The following is a 16,204-nucleotide window of genomic DNA, read 5'->3' on the forward strand; positions in this document are numbered from 1 at the left end:
GTGGTTTGCAGAAGAGGTATTAAGTGGCCATCATGGCCAGTCTATAGTCTACTTTCAGCCCGCATCTCCCATCCCAAACAGACCCTCCTAGCACCCTTTACTTGGTGGTCCCTTCTCTATCTGAGCTGCCTTTTCTGTTAGGGGTTTCTTAAGGTTAAATTAATTAAGGCAGATATGCATGTTTTCTTTTTTGTTCTTTTATTTGGGGATGCTTTTGTCTCAGTCTTTGGGGGTCATTCCTGGTGGAGGGCTCCCTGGGTGGTATTAGGGGACCGTAGGGTGCTGGGGATTAACATGGAGTTACACATGGAAAGCATGTGCTCTTGCTGGTTGAGCTATATCCCCCGCCCCTTTGTACATGCTTTAAAATTCACTTTAAAAACTATATCACATCTGAAATGATATCAAAATAAAAAGTTGCTACAGTGTTGAAAAGATCATACGGGAAATAAGGTGCTTGCCTTGCATGCAGCCGACCCTGGTTTGGTCCCCAGCCCCACGTGTGCTCCTCCATGCACCGAGCAGCAGTAACTCGTGAGCACGGAGCCAAGAATAGCTCCTGAGCTGGGGCTGGAGCGATAGCACAGCGGGTAGGGCATTTGTCTTGCACAAGGCTGACCCGAGTTCAATTCCCAGCATCCCATATGGTCCCCCAAGCACCGCCAGGAGTAATTCCTGAGTGCAGAGCTAGGAGTGACCCCTGTGCATTTCTGGGTGTGACCCAAAAAGAAAAAAGAAGGGGGGTGTGGCTTGAGTGATAGCACAGCGGATAGGGTGTTTGCCTTGCTTGTTGCCGACCCAGGTTTGAATCCCAGCATCCCATATGGTCCCCTGAGCACCACCAGGAGTAATTCCTGAGTGCATGAGCCAGGAGTGACCCATATGCATCGCTGGGTGTGACCCAAAGAGCAAAAGAATAGCTCCTGAGCACTGTTGCATGAGATGCAATGCCTCCTCGCAAATTATTGTACAGTGATAATAATGAAACAGCTAGAGAAAAAACAGGCAAAAACTCAGGCAGATATGGACCAAATTGTTGCTGCATCAGTCTCGATGTCAATGTGTTTTGTGTTCAGCTTCCAAGAGGTTTGCTTGGTGCTCCTGCATCAGCAGGCCGTGGCTCTGGACTGAGCTCCCACCAGACTGTATGGAGTATAAAAGATTTAATTCTGCAGAGCAAAATCTGGATACTCCTGCAGAGAAAAGAAAAAAAAAAACAAAAAACAAAAAACAAGGCAAATTGGGCAGGCTATGAATCAAGTCATTTTTTCCAGGACTGTGCAAACCCCAGCATCCTCCATTACCTTGTAATAATTTTTATAACAAATGAAGAAGAATCGGTCATGGCTAATGTTTTTGTGAGTCCAACTTGTGCTGTTTCACTGAACTGTATGCCTATGATATAGGAAGTTCTCATTATGTAGCATCTACTTTCATTTTTTTTTTCCTGGTTTTTGATCCATCCCCAGTAGTGCTCCGGGTCTACTCCCAGCTTGGCATTTGAGGGCTCCCTCCCTGTCAGTGCTGGGATCGGACCCAGCCTTCTGTGTGCAGAACATGCCTGTGGAGTGATCTCTGGACAACTTAGGTTTTTTATTTTATTTTGCTTTTAGGTTTTGGGGCCACACCCAGCAGTGCTCAAGGCTGACTCCTGACTGCGCTCAGGGATCACTTCTGGCAGGGCTCAGGGATTATGGGGGGTGCTAAGGATCAAGCCAGGTCTGCTGTGTCTAAGGCAGCTGTACTATTTCTCTAAGCACCTTATTGATATTTTAAATTTTTTATTTTTTAATTGAATCACAGTGAGATACACGGTTACAAAGCTGTTCATGATTGGGTTTGAGTCATGTAATGTTCTAACACCAGTCCCTCCACCAGTGTATATTTTCCCTCACCAATGTTCCAGTTTCCCTCGTGCCACCCCCTCCCCGCCTCCCTTGGCAGGCACTTTTCTCTCTCACCCTCCCTCTTCCCCCACCCCCTCTACTTTTGGGCGTGAAGATTTGCAATACAGATACGGAAAGGTGATCAGATATGTCCCTTTACCTACTTTCAACACTCAGTTCCTGTCTAAAGTGATCATTTCCAACTATTATGTCATACTGGCCCCTTCTTTATCCTAACTGCCCTTACTCACATTTGTGAAAAGCTTAGCTTCTGCCGGGAAGAAACTCCATACATTGGAGCCCGGGCTTTGCTTGTCAGAGCCCTGGGGTCAATCCTTAGAACACATATTTCCCCATTGCCACAAGTGACTCCCCAGCAGTGAGCAAGAAATAACTTTTCCTGTGGTCCCCCTAAACTACACATAAATACATACATCATATACACTGCAAATAAACTACGTATAACACATATGTTATAGGTAATTCATGATGCACAGTGGTCATGTTCTATTAGGGAAGGCTTTTAATTATTCTGTGAAGCTGATGTGACTGCTATTTTGACCTCGATTTGCTGCTCTTATCTAACACACAACTTTCAACATAGCAAAGACCTATCTCCTCAAAAAAAAAAAAAGTTAGGTATAATAATATTAAAGAAAAGAAAGAGCACAGTAGATATCCTTTTAATTATAGTTGAACTCTTATTTATAGGAATGTTGAAAAGTGTTTAGATGCCTACAGTGCAGTGCAGGTCTGTCCCCAGAGAAGGCTTACTGGGTAAGTAAAAACCTCCTGACATTGGGGCTGGAGCGATAGCACAGTGGGTAGGGCATTTGCCTGGCACATGGCTGACCCAGGTTCTATTCCCAGCATCCCATATGGTCCCCTGAGCATCACCAAGAGTAATTCCTAAGTGCAGAGCCAGGAGTAACTGCTGAGCATCGCCGGTGTGACCCAAAAAGCAAAAAAAAAAAAAAAAAAAAAAACAAAACTTGATGCTGTGCAATGCCAGTGGAGCATTTATTTGATAAGACTTGCTGTGTGTGGACAAGGTGTCAAGGAAATGTAGTTTACCCCCAACAAATGCAGAGGAGTGACTTCTTTTTGCTCTTTATGTAAAATGACATGCGTTTGGTTTGTTCCGGTAGGTTCTGCCGTTCCTGTATTGCTACCAGTCTGAAGAGCAGTAAGTGGACCTGCCCGTACTGCCGGGCCTATCTTCCTTCAGAAGGCGTTCCGGCGACTGACATAGCCAAAAGAATGAAATCCGAGTACCAGCACTGCACGGAGTGTGACGCACTGGTAGGGAAGCCCTCGGTGCTCAGCTTCCTGAGCTGATCATTGCATCCCCCCTTTGGCCTCAGCCTCTCCTGGCTTTCTAAAGTGCATTGTCCCGCCTCTCCCCTACATTTTGCCCAGTTTCATACTCTGGGCTGTTGAAAAGTGGTCACCCGGCTTCCGCCATCCCCTAATTTTTCCAGTGCTTTCTTTGCCTCCATTTCCTCTCTTCTCATGACTCCCTTGAACTTCATGCCCGTTACTCTAGTGCTGCAAACCAGTAGATAGCTTTCTTAGCCTGTCTAGTTGGCATGTTTCCAAATCCAGTGGCATAATTCTGCTATGTTCATTGGGATTTGGCAATATTTCTCTTTACTGATCACATCCTCCTTCTGGCTTTTCTCATTTGATGCTCTGCTGGTCTGGTCAGATCATGTGAAATCCGGAAGCTACGTAAAAAATGCTAGATTTTTATCCTAGGTCTTGTAGTGCAGGAAAAGTGTAAGCTTTGCAGTGCAATGCTCAGGTTTATAGTTTAAAACTGTCCCTTTAGAATGTGGGTGGAGAATGGTTTAAAGTGATGTGTGAACTGAAGTCGATTAGGTGCCTGGAGGGATGGCTCACATTAGGACAATGGATGTGTTTCTAGGTGTGTTTAGTTAGGAGAGAATTGAAGGAAATGGGCCATTGACTTGGATGGGGTGGGTGGAGGGAAGTGAGACAGTGTCAAAATCCCTCCAGGATTTCTGGCATGAGTAGGTGACGGTATTAATATGAGAAGCATATTCAGAGTAGAATCCAGAGTTAAGTTTTAAGCATATTAAGTTTGAACTGTTAAGGGAAGGATATTTAGACATACCAATCTAGAGATACTACACTTGATCTTAGCCAAAAGGCCGAGAACAGATGGGCTGGAGCAATAGCACAGCGGGTAGGGCATTTGCCTTGCACTCGGCCGACCCGGGTTCGATTCCCAGCATCCCATATGGTCCCCCGAGTACCGCCAGGAGTAATTCCTGAGTGAAGAGCCAGGAGTAACCCCTGTGCATTGCCGGGTGTGACCCAAAAAAGCAAGAAAGCAAGCAAGCAAGCAAGCAAGCAAGAATGAATGAATATGATACTGCTTGGCCCTGATGGTGCTCAGGGGCCTCTAGGCCATACTCAGTGGTGCTTGGGGGGCGGGGCGGCCTCTGGGGCTATATCCATGAGTTCAGGGGACAGTGTGTTGTTGGGATTGAAGCTTGGTCCCTACGCAAAGCACACACTGGACCACTGGGCTGTCTTCTGGGCCCAGACTGTGTCTGTTTTTGGCAATTCCCTACCTAGCACTTTGAAAACTGCACACAGTATGTGATTAATGCGTGTTTCTTAAACATTGATGTTAAGACTATACATAGCCCTAACTACACATTTGTTGCCTGGACAGGAGAGAGAACTCCAAGGGTTCAAAAAATGTTTTGTGTGTGGGAGTACCCAGGTATAGCACCACACGGAGTGACCCCTGCGTGTACACAGCCAGGAGTTACCCGAAGCACTTCCATCTATGTCTTAATCCCCATTTTGCCCCTGATTTCTTTTCTTTTAAGCCTGGGACCCAGAGAGATAATACAGTGAGTAACGTGCTTGTCTTGCTTGGGCTGACCCGGGTTCAATCCCCAGCACTGAATATGGTTCCCATAGAACTATCAGGAGCGTTCCCTGAGTGTAGAGCCAGTAGTAACTCCAGAGCATTGTTGACTGTGGCCACAGAACCCCCCCCCCCCCAAATGTTTAGGCCTGGTTTCAGAATCAAACATACTGGGATCAACCACTTTTTGATTTAGGTCATATTACTGAGCCAAGTTTTTGTTTAAGATAAATGATAATCACATAGTTCTTTGTACTGTCAGGAACATGGTAATTGCTCAAAATCAAAAGTTTGGGGTTTTTGTTTTGTTTCGTTCATTTTTTTGCTTTTTGGGTCACACCTGGCAATGCACAGGGTTTATTCCTGGCTCTGCACTCAGAAACTACTCTTGGTGCTCAGGGGACCATAAGGAATGCTGGGAATCTAACCTGGGTCGGCTGCATGCAAGGCAAATGCCCTACATGCTGTGCTATCACTCCAGCCCCTCAAAATCAAAAGTTTTTTAAATTCATGTTTTGTTATCGTATATAAACCTCAGTATGTACAAAATCAGCCTTATGTCACTCCACCACTTGACTTTTGATCCTTGCATATGTCTGTCAGGACTGGAAACATTTTTTTAATTGTTCTGGTTGGAAAGCTTTCCTTTTTCTCCCTTTCCATTTCTGATTACCCACCAGGTCATTTGGTTTCTCCTTTGAGTATTTCTTGTCTCTCTTCCTTTCCATGTTTTCCTGTTGCTAGGAATGCAACAGCTATTTTAGCCACCACTTCTTTAGAGTTCAGATCAGATCTCCATTCCTTGGCTAGTATACTTGGTCTTGGTATTTCAGTCCCCAATAAAAAATAAGTAGATGAATCCTATCTACTTATCTCCAACTCCACACCGCCCCAATTTGATTATATTTAGAGCAAGCACAATTATGAAGACATTTGCAATGTCTTCATAATTTTGTCTCTATAGCAGATATTCTCTCTATTAATCTACTTACTGGTCAGCATACAGTCTCCAAAGGGCTAATCTATATGATCTATATGAGAAATGCTTCTCTTTGTAGATCAAGGAATACAACTGGCAAAAAAGTGCCTGAGAAAAGTAGTGAAGATGTGATTGGAGTGATAGCACAATGGGTAGGGTGTTTGCCTTGCACGAGGCCAACCCGGGTTCGGTTCCCAGCATCCAATATGGTCCCCTGAGCACCACCAGGGATAGTTCCTGAGTGCAGAGCCAGGAGGAACCCCTGTGCATCACTGGGTATGACAGTAGTGAAGAAATTGGAGCACATTAGAGAGCAAGTTGGATGTCAAAGGTTCTGAAACATTCCATTCTAGGATTGCTATTTAGATCTGCCCCTAGTCTTGACATCTGTTAGGTGGTCATCATAAAAGCAGGAATTGTTTTCACATTTCCACTTGCTCTGATTTTTTCGTCTTTGGTTAAGTAATGAGAACTCTTTTCTTGACTCAGGAGATTTCTGTGGTTTGACTTCCCCTTGCCTGGGCAGCCATCTTACTGCAGATACACAAAGCTTCCTTTAGCACAAGATCTTATCAGAGTTTCTGATGAAACATTTAGTAGAATATGTGCTGCTTAGTAACAGAACCTTCATGGTTAGCATCACTGGATGTATATCTGGAAGGACAAGGGCTCTTTATTCGGCCTTGATAAAAATGGACTGTAAGCGCTCTCTTTTATGTTTGCTCTTAATGGAGCCATTAAGTATATTGTGTATTGTGAATTCATGTACTAGTAGCGGACATGCTATTGAAAAACCGTGGTGCTTATATCTTTCTCTGAGGCACTGTGTTTACTGTGTGCATCTCTAAAATCCATTCATTTCTTCTTTTTATCACTCTTTGTTTCCTTCCTTTCTGTCTCTTCTTTTTCCTATCTGCCCCCAGCCCCTTCCTTTCCCCTTGCTCTTTTCATTTTGGGAAAAAAAAAAATGTTGTTTTCTAAACAAATTAAATTCAAGGGTGCAATATTGGGGTCTTCTAAGTTTTAGAGAAGTAGAGAAAAGTATCTTTTTTGATATGCCTTGTTTGTTTGTACTGCTGTCATGAATGCATCCTTTCAATCAACAAATCCTACACTGTGGCCTTTTTTGAAATACTAAAAGTAGTAAAGCTGAATTGCATAAGATTCCAGTGATTCCACTGAACCGCTTCTCAACAGTTAGCTTATCTTAGTTTGTTTTGATACAGGTTTGTCTCAGCGAAATGAGAGCACACATAAGAACTTGTCAGAAGTACATAGACAAATATGGACCACTGCAAGAACTCGGGGAGACAGCGACAAGGTCAGTTGCCATCTACTGTACCTCACTGCTAAACACCTTATGCCTATATAGGATTTAATGGGCTGGATGATTGACATTTTTTGGTTGTTTGTTTTGGGGCCACACCTGTCAGCCCTGGGGAAGGTGGGGATAGAGCAATCCTGACTTATCCGCAGGGGTTGCGCCCAACAGTATTTTGCTCATCAAACTCAGCCTACCATATGCACAGCCTTCACTCCAGCCCCTTGAGCTGTTTAAACTAGTTGTTTAAAATCTTTTTTTTTTTTTTTGGCTTTTTGGGTCACACCCAGTAATGCTCAGGACTGACTCTTGGCTCTGCACTCAGGAATCACTCCTGGCAGTGCTCAGGGGACCATATGGGATGCTGGGAATAGAACCTGGGTCGGCTGCTTGCAAGGCAAATGCCCTACCCGCTGTACTATCGCTCCAGCCCCAGTTGTTTAAACTCTTAATACCTATTATTGTGATCTTTTATTAATAGCAACCATGATGAAATAATGTTGCTTTCTCTAGCTTAAAAACCACATGGGAGGTGCCAACAGATCACTGGAGAAACTGGGAACTTCCCCCGACAAGTTTGGATTGAGGAAGGTTCCAAAATAGATCTTTTTTTTCTTCTCAGTGTCTGCTAGGCTCTGTGTTCTGACTCATACTTCTTAAAGGAGATCATGGTTAAGAGGTTACTCATTTCTGCTCTTCCATCACCACTGCTCTATTCCCCAGCTTAATCCTCTTTATTTTGCTGCTTTCTCTGTAGAAAGTACATGCGTGTATTCTAATAAAACAAAAGCAGCCCCAAGCCAGCAAGCTGGTTGTAGTTGCATTTTGATCAGTAATCTTATTAACCTAGAGCTAGAAAAAGTGTGGATGAAGAAGCTGGAGCTATAGTGGCTAGGCCATTTGCTTGCTTGTGCCCGACCCGGGTTCAATTCCTGGCATCCCATTCCCCGAGCACTGCCAGAAGTGATTCCTGAGTGCAGAGCCAGGAGTAACCCCTGAGCGTCGCCGGTGTGACCCAAAAAAGAAAAGTAAAGGGGCTGGAGCGATAGCACAGTGAGTAGGGCGTTTGCCTTGCATGCAGCCAACCTGGGTTCGATTCCCAGCATTCCATATGATCCCCTGAGCACTGCTAGGAGTTAATTCCTGAGTCTCTGAGCCAGGAGTAACCCCTGTGCATCGCCGAGTGTGACCCAAAAAGCCAAAGGAAAAAAAAAAAAGAAGAAGAAGAAAAGTAAAGAAAGTGTGCATGAAGGTGGCTGGTTGGCGTAATGGAGGCTGTGGGGCATTGCTCTTTGATGTGTATGTGCTCCTGAGGATGAAACCCAGAGGCAAGTGCTCTACTGTTGACTGTACCACAGTCTGATCACTATGTTTCTCTATAACACTGAAGGGGAAGAAGGGCCCAAGAGACAGTACAGAGATTAAAGGACTTGCGCACCTTACATGCAGCCAATCCTGGTTCAATCCCTGGCACCATATACAATCCTCTGAGCACTGCCAGAAGTCCCTGAACACTGACAGGTGTGACCCCACCTCCCCCCCACCAAAAAAAAAAAGAAAAGAAAAAAGGATGGGGGATAGCTCAACAGACTTTAACTCATGCTTTGCATGCAGGATGCCTGGGTACTCTGCGGGTCTCCTTGTTCCCCCAAGGGCCACCTGGAGTGAACGCCAAGCACCGAACCAAGAATAGCCCCTCCCTCGCCACCACAGGGTGTGGCCCCAAAATCAAAAGAAGAAAAGAAAGGAAAAAATCTGAGTCATTAACTATCCTAGCTAGATTTCCGGAGTAATTATAAAGTTTGGGCTCTATGTTAAGGAAATAAGGAAATGATTTTGTGTTCTTCTGCCCAGGCTTCAAAACCATTAAATCTGCTTTTAATAAACTCAGTCATCCAATAATGGTATTCAGTAGAACTGTGATTTTTTTTCTCTCCCCTAAAGGAAAATGTTTATTCTTCTGATTTTTGAAAAATGCACTCAAAATATAGTTGAAATTTTCCTAACCTTAAAGCCTAAATGATCAACCCATACTTCTTGTATACTAGAAATTGCTTTGCTGATGTACCTGCTACTCTGGGATTAGTTTCCTGCCACAACATTATAAATTCTAAATGAGTACGAAGTATAGACTCCGATAGATTAGTTTTAAAAACTAAAAAGGAAAGATAATGAATGCATTGAAAAAGTGTGGAGATTTGATGCAGGGTAAATGTATGAAACAAAATGATATGAAAGCTAATTAAATGTTGATTTAAATATATATATATATATACTTTTTTTTCCCTTTGGGTCACACCCGGCGATGCACAGGGGTTACTCCTGGCTCTGCACTCAGGAATTACTCCTGGCGGTGCTCAGGAGACCATATGGGATGCTGGGATTCAAACCTGGGTCAGCCGCGTGCAGGGCAAATGCCCTACCCGCTACTGTACTATCACTCCAGCCCCTGAATGAAATAATTTTTTAAGAAAAGAAACTGAGGGGACCTGGATCAGCAGTAGAGCACTTGTTTTGCCTGGGCAAGGCCCTGGGTCAGTTCCAAAACTATCAGCACAAAGAAGGGAAAAAAATGAAAAGATTGTTGCTTACTTAATTTCACAGCAAAGATTAATATTTGCATGTAAGATAGAAATCGTTGCTTTGAGAACTGGAGAGAGAGAGTGCAAGGGCCTGGAGCACGTGCCCTACATGCGGAGCCCAGGTGTGATCTCTGGCACTACGAGGCCTCCTGCAGTGCCACAAGTGCTCCTGAGCACAGAGCCAAGAATAGTCCTGAGCACTGCCAAGCAGAGTCCGAAACAAGATAGACAGACACAGAGAGAAATATAATGCAGAACTTATTATTTACAATGTTTAATAGCCACACTTCTAAAAGGAAAAAAGAGTTTTTTTAAAGTCAAATTAATTCTCAATATATTTATTTGAAATATATGAGAGTTTTTGCTTATTTTATATTTGGTTTTTGAAATTCACTCTGTATTTGATACTTTCAGACATACTTGCCGAGCATTTCTCTGTTGGAACTAGCCACATATAGCTAACAGCTCCTGTATTGAACTGCACAGATGTAAGATTATAAATACATCATACTTGTCTTATATAAACATATAGCTATGCTTAGTGAAGTTGGAGAAAAATTAAGAACCGGTTCAGATATTACCCGTGTTAGGAAAGAGCTGAGGACAGGAGACAGAAAGGGTAACCAAGGGGCTGCAGATAGAGATCAATGAACTTACCTCATGCTTTGCATACAGAATGCCCAGTTTCCATCCTCAGCACCACATGGTCCCCAGACCTCTTCTAGAAGTTACCCCCCGACCCCAGCACTGCACCAGCAGTAACCTCGGAGCCCCAAAGAGTAATGTGACCCAGCCCAAAAGCAAACAAGCAGAAAGATAGGAAAAAATGCTGTCAAACCAGGAGGAACGAGAACCAAAAGCTAGATAAACCTCTATCCTAGTGTTTCTAACCTCTAGATTCTTGGCTGGCAATTTCAGTACTTTTTGTATTCTGTACTGTTTCCAGGTGTGTGTGTCCATTTTGTCAGAAGGAAGTGGACGAGGACAGCTTGCTAGATCATTGTATTACTCATCACAGATCTGAAAGAAGATCCGTGGTAAGGATTCTTGTCACTTTTTGTTTCTGTGGTGTTTAAATTCAGTATACAGTAAAAATTCATTTACTAGCCTTCTATTTATAGTAGTATTAAAAAGATACTAAATTGTCAAAATCATAGTACTTCTACAACAGTAACCTATATATGAAAGGGTTGATTGAAACTGATAAGAATTACTGATACAAAAAGAAAGAATTACTAAGGTATCAGTCACTCATATATTAACTTGGAGAACATCCTTTTCTATAGATAATCATGAACATGGTCAGCGTAATAAGATCCCAAATGTACATACTTTTGGCTTTAGTACTCTATGGCCACATCCTAAATTAAAAACATTTCAATAATGCAAGTAGAGTTTCATGATAGTACATCCTGAAAAAAAGTAGAAAGACACTCACTTTCATTAATCATTCTATTTTATTAGTCTGAATATTTATACATATGTGTGCATATTTTGGCTAGAGAGATTTCAGTGGGCTGAGCATGGTTGGCATATAGGAGACCTGGGTTTGATCCCCAGTACCACATGGTCCCCCTGAGCACCACCAAGAAGACCCCCAAAGAGAGCAGGGGTAGCCCTCAAATACTACTAGTATGGCCTAAATTGTACATATGCTTTACTGGAATTTCACATTGTTTTAGATCCTCAGTGAGAAACACAGATTAAAAACTCTTGTGAGGTCCCAGACAAGGAAAGCAGAGTTCAAAGTTGATTTTGGATTGCTGTGGATGTTTGCAAAGAATCACTGCTTCCAAGGATGGGATTTCCAGTTTTGCTTACAGAAAAATCAGTTACATCATCTGACTTAACCTGACAGAAGAAATTTTCATGGCAGTTAGAGATGAGTCAAAATTCTGTTTTCCAATAATTCAGGGATCAAGCCACAAACTGCTAATCTTTTATTCTGACTTGTTAGGACATCTGGAAGTTTTTGCTCTCCTTATGTGTTGCCTTAAGACCAAAAGCTTTTTTGTAGTGTTTTGGGCCATGTCCAACAGTGCTCAGTATGTGCAGTGCCTGAAAGGCCTCCTACTTGCAAAGCACTGCAGCCCATAGAACCATTTATCTGGCTCCCAGCAGCTTTCTTAGTCATAGAAATTATATGCTGTCTACGGCCATACCAACCTTTACGTGCCTGATCTTGTCTAATCTTAGAAGCTAAGCAGGGTCAGGCCTGGTTAGTACTTGGATGGGAGAAATTATATGCTGATGCATTTGGTATTTTATTTCACTTATAAAATATTGGGTCTCTCTGCCCTTGGAGGAGCCCGCGTACTCTCTCTCTCTCTCTCTCTCTCTCTCTCTCTCTCTCTCTCTCTCTCTCTCTCTCTCTCTTCCTCTTTCTCTCTCTCTCTTCCCCCCCACTTCAAAACCCCTCCAGATATGTTTTACTTAAAGAAAAGGTGGAGTATCACAAAAAATTAAGTAAAATATTGGATTCAAAAGAGGCAAGTGATTGCAGTCACCATGCTTCAGATTAAATTATGAGAGAAATCAGTTTCTTTTTGGTTTTGGGTTTGTTTTTTTTTTAACTACTGAGCAGTGCCCAGGAGCTGCTAAGGATCAAATCTGAGCCTTCCACATGTAAAGCATACACTGCAGCCCTTTGTGCCTGCTCCCCAGCCTAAATTTGGGGGTTTTATTGTATAAAGGGAAGAAGGTATTTCAACAAAAACTGCACTTTCTATTGAATTTCTCTATCAAGAGTGCTCTTTCACTCCTTTTGTGCTCTTTCACTCTCCTTTTTTTTTTGATTCAGTTTTGATTTCAGTTCCTTGGAGAAACTCTCACTGACACCCAAAAAAATTTCATCTCCTGCTTTTCTCTCTCCTTTCTCTCATCACTGGTAATTGAGTATTCAAGTCATGAGTGTCTCTCCCTGTCCATTGAAATGCCTAGAGTCAAGCAACTTCCTTATTCTTTCTGTATTCTGAACTATTGGGAGAGACATACATAGTCAATAGTGGATGAGTAATGTGAAAAAGTGGGATATTAAAGAAAAGCACTGGGCTGGAGAGAGAGTGCAGAGGGCAAGGCACTTGCCTTGCATGTAGGCAACCGTAGTTCAATCTCCGGCACTGCATATGGTTCCCCAAGCGAGCCAGGCTTGATCCCGGAGCCCTGCCAGGTGTCACTCAAAAAAATAAATAAATAAATAAATAAGAAAGAAAAGAAAAGCATAGTTCTATTCACCCAGGTTCAAAGATTCCAGTAGACTTACTTTTTGCCTTGCGTCTGTGATTCACTCCTTAAAAGAAGAGACACAACTTCAGTTGTTTTTAAATAAGTCAGTGGCGATGGGCATCTTAGCCCTCATACTTATAGTACTTTATTTATTTATTTATTTTTGGTTTTGGGATCACACCAGGTAGTGCTCAAGGGTTACTCCCGGCTCTGTACTCAGGAATCACTCCTGGCAGTGCTTCCTTGGGGGACTGACCAAGTGGAACTCTGGGGGTGCTGGGAGTCAAAACTGGGTCAGCCGTATGCAAGATAAAAAACCCCCACCCGGGTCTATGGGTCTTTTTCTTTTTTCTCTTTGCTTTTTGGTCACACCCAGCAATGCTTGGGGTTATTCCTGGCTTTGCACTCAGGAATTACTCCTGATGATACTGGGGGACCGTATGAGATGCTGGGGATTGAAGGCAGAGACGAGGCAAACTGGCCCCTCTACTATCACTCCAGCCTGAGGGGCTATGGGTCTTTAAAAATGAGTTTCTTGGGGCTGGAGTGATAGTACAGCGGGTAGGGCGTTTGCCTTGCACGCAGCCAAACCGGGTTCGATTCCCAGCATCCCATATGGTCCCCCAAGCACCGCCAGGAGTAATTCCTGAGTGCAGGAGTAACCCCTCTGCATCACCAGGTGTGACCCAAAAAGATTAAATAAATAAATAACGAACAAATGAATAAATAAAAACCGAGTTTCTGGACTGGATACTAGGAGTGTACGTTTATACATGTTTAACAAAGAAAAAAATTCATTAAATGTGCTTTAAAAATATCGCAAAATTAGAATTTGAATTGCAGTCTGCTATCTTAATTTTATTAACACACTCTCCTCTGTTTTCATTGTGTAACTTCTCTGCTTTTTTGTATTCTTTAATCTTCAGTGTTTTTCTCAGGTGACACTTGCCAGCATATAGAAAGCATGCAGAGCCAGAGCGAGAGCTGAAGGCTTTGCATGTCACTCAATCCTCAGTACTCCTGGCCCCTCCAGAACTGAGTGACTCCCAAGCATGAACCAGCATGTTAGAGTAACTGCTAGCACTGCCAGGTGTGGCCCCAAAAGAAAAGAAAGTGTTCATTAATTTGGGGGAGGGGGTGGTGTCAGGGCTCAGTGCTTGGGCCTTGTTTTTGCCAACGCTAGAGGAACCATGGGGTGCTGAGGATCAAACCTGGGGTCCTCCATGAGAGCAGACACACTCGCGCTCTGAGCTCTGCCCCTCTCCCCGAAAGTGCCTCTCAATTGGCTGAGTTGTTGGGAGGTTATTCCAAACTCTCGTCTCTTAAGCAGCATCCAAACTTCATATGGGGCCGGAGCGATAGTACAGCGGGTAGGGTGCTTGCCTTGCACATGGCCAGCCTGACTTTGATTCCCGGCATCCCATATGGTTTTCTGAGCTGGCCAGGAATGATTCCTGAACACAGAGCCAGGAGTAATCCCTGAGCACCACAGGGTGTGGCCCTAAAACAAAAACAAAAACCTCCATATGGGGCCATTTAACTGCATGTGGGGCTAGCAACAGATTTGGCAATAGTGAAATGTTTCTGAATATGCAGTGCCCAAAGTTTAATTCAAAATCAAATCAATATATAATGAATCCAAGTACTTGCCCATGTTGCATTTCTCAGGCAGTCAAGGGTCATGAGTGAATAAAGCTAGAAAGCCTCCCTAAACTAAAGATAGTGCTGGGTATATGCTTTGCAATAAGGTTTTGAAGGGTTGAAGTGATGTTAGCTTTAATATTCAACCATTTCCATTTACCATTAGGTAAAGTCCTTACTGAGCTAGGACATCTTTTGAATGTACTCTGTGTAATGTTTTCTGACATGGCTATCATGGCCTAGAGCCAGCGAAGAGAGATATAAATAATACAGAGATGAGCAGATGCCAGGAGATTGACGGTGTAAGGGAGAGTGGAGGTGAACTTTTAGGTTCTTAGCACAGTGGGTAGGGCGTTTGCCTTGCATGCGGCCATCCTGAGTTCGAATCCTCTGTCCCTCTCGGAGAGTCAGCAAGCTACTGAGAGTATCCTGCCCGCACGACAGAGCCTGACAAGCTACCTGTGGCGTATTCGATATGTCAAAACCAGTAAAAACAAGTCTCACAATTGAGACGTTACTGGTGCCCACTCAAGCAAATTGCTGAACAACGGGATTACAGTGCTACATAATGATCAGTCTTTCACTTAGCAGTTCCCTCCTTCCTTTGATCACCCTTTTTCCCCCTTTTCCTATGATCATCTTTTTTTTTTTTTTTTTGGCTTTTTGGGCATACCCAACAGTGCACAGGGGTTACTCCTGGCTCTTCACTCAGGAATTACTCCTGGTGGTGCTCAGGGGACCATATGGGATGCTGGGAATCGAACTCGGGTTGGCTGAGTGCAAGGCAAACACCCTACCCGCTGTGCTATCACTCCAGCCCGATCATCCTCTTTTTAATTCAGATCCCCAGTTTGAAAAGCAAAAGAAATGTTTGGAATAACACAGACTTTTAGCCTGACTTTCACAATGTCCAGGAGGTAGAAGGGAGAAGCTCTTTAATTACACAACTAAATTTTATGTAAATTTGATGGCTAAATCTCCAATAACAACATCAGACTAAAAACAACCCTGCATTACTTAAAGTTCCAGACTGACTTTCTTCTCCACTAGATTCCAAGGTCCTTCAGGGTTGGTTTAGGATTTAGTCATTTCATTACCTCTGGCTCTTGGGCATGGGTCAGGAGGAAACCATAGTAGGTGTACAGATGCGTATCCATTGAGTATACCCAGTCCCAATATATCCCTACAAACTTTTCCCGCTGCTTTCCCTAATATGCTCTGTTTTCAGCTTCACTGAGATTTTTCCATTGCCCAAGTCTGACTGTCCTTTTCAAGATCTGTGACCTTTTTCCAAATTGATTTCATTGCCTGCAAGTATCCTCCTCCTGGCTCATTCTTCAGATAACTGAAGGCTAAAGACTTGCTTAATTTCCTGGGGAAAATGAATTGTCTTTTCAGGCTTCAGCTGCTATTCGTGTCTTGAATATAGCATTTATTATGTAGTATTAAAGATATCTTCTAAAGTGATAATAGTAGCAACCATTTAGTATTTGTGCCAAGGACTAAGCTAACAAACTGACTGAACTTCATTGTATCAAACAGTGTATTCTCATAAGTCTGTCAATAGTCCTGCAAAGATTATTTTCATTTTAAGATTCATTACTTTTGGGACTGGAGCAATAGTACAGCGGGTAGGGCGTTTGCCTTGCACGCGGCTGACCCGGG

At 43.2% G+C, this 16,204-nt stretch overlaps 1 protein-coding gene and 1 pseudogene across 1 annotated transcript in view; one reads left to right on the plus strand and one right to left on the minus strand.

Moving 5' to 3' along the window:
- RNF125 (ring finger protein 125) overlaps positions 1-16,204 on the plus strand; it is a 45,850-nt gene that overhangs the window by 16,317 nt on the left and 13,329 nt on the right. Inside the window, exons 2-4 of the mRNA XM_004606047.2 lie at positions 3,035-3,188; positions 6,997-7,091; positions 10,620-10,710. Coding sequence (XP_004606104.1) covers positions 3,035-3,188; positions 6,997-7,091; positions 10,620-10,710 — 340 coding nt within the window. The remainder of the gene's footprint in view (positions 1-3,034; positions 3,189-6,996; positions 7,092-10,619; positions 10,711-16,204) is intronic.
- LOC129402712 (U2 spliceosomal RNA) lies at positions 3,969-4,072 on the minus strand (annotated as a pseudogene).

Source organism: Sorex araneus, chromosome 2, assembly GCF_027595985.1.
Source record: "Sorex araneus isolate mSorAra2 chromosome 2, mSorAra2.pri, whole genome shotgun sequence".
Taxonomy (NCBI): Eukaryota; Metazoa; Chordata; class Mammalia; order Eulipotyphla; family Soricidae; genus Sorex; species Sorex araneus.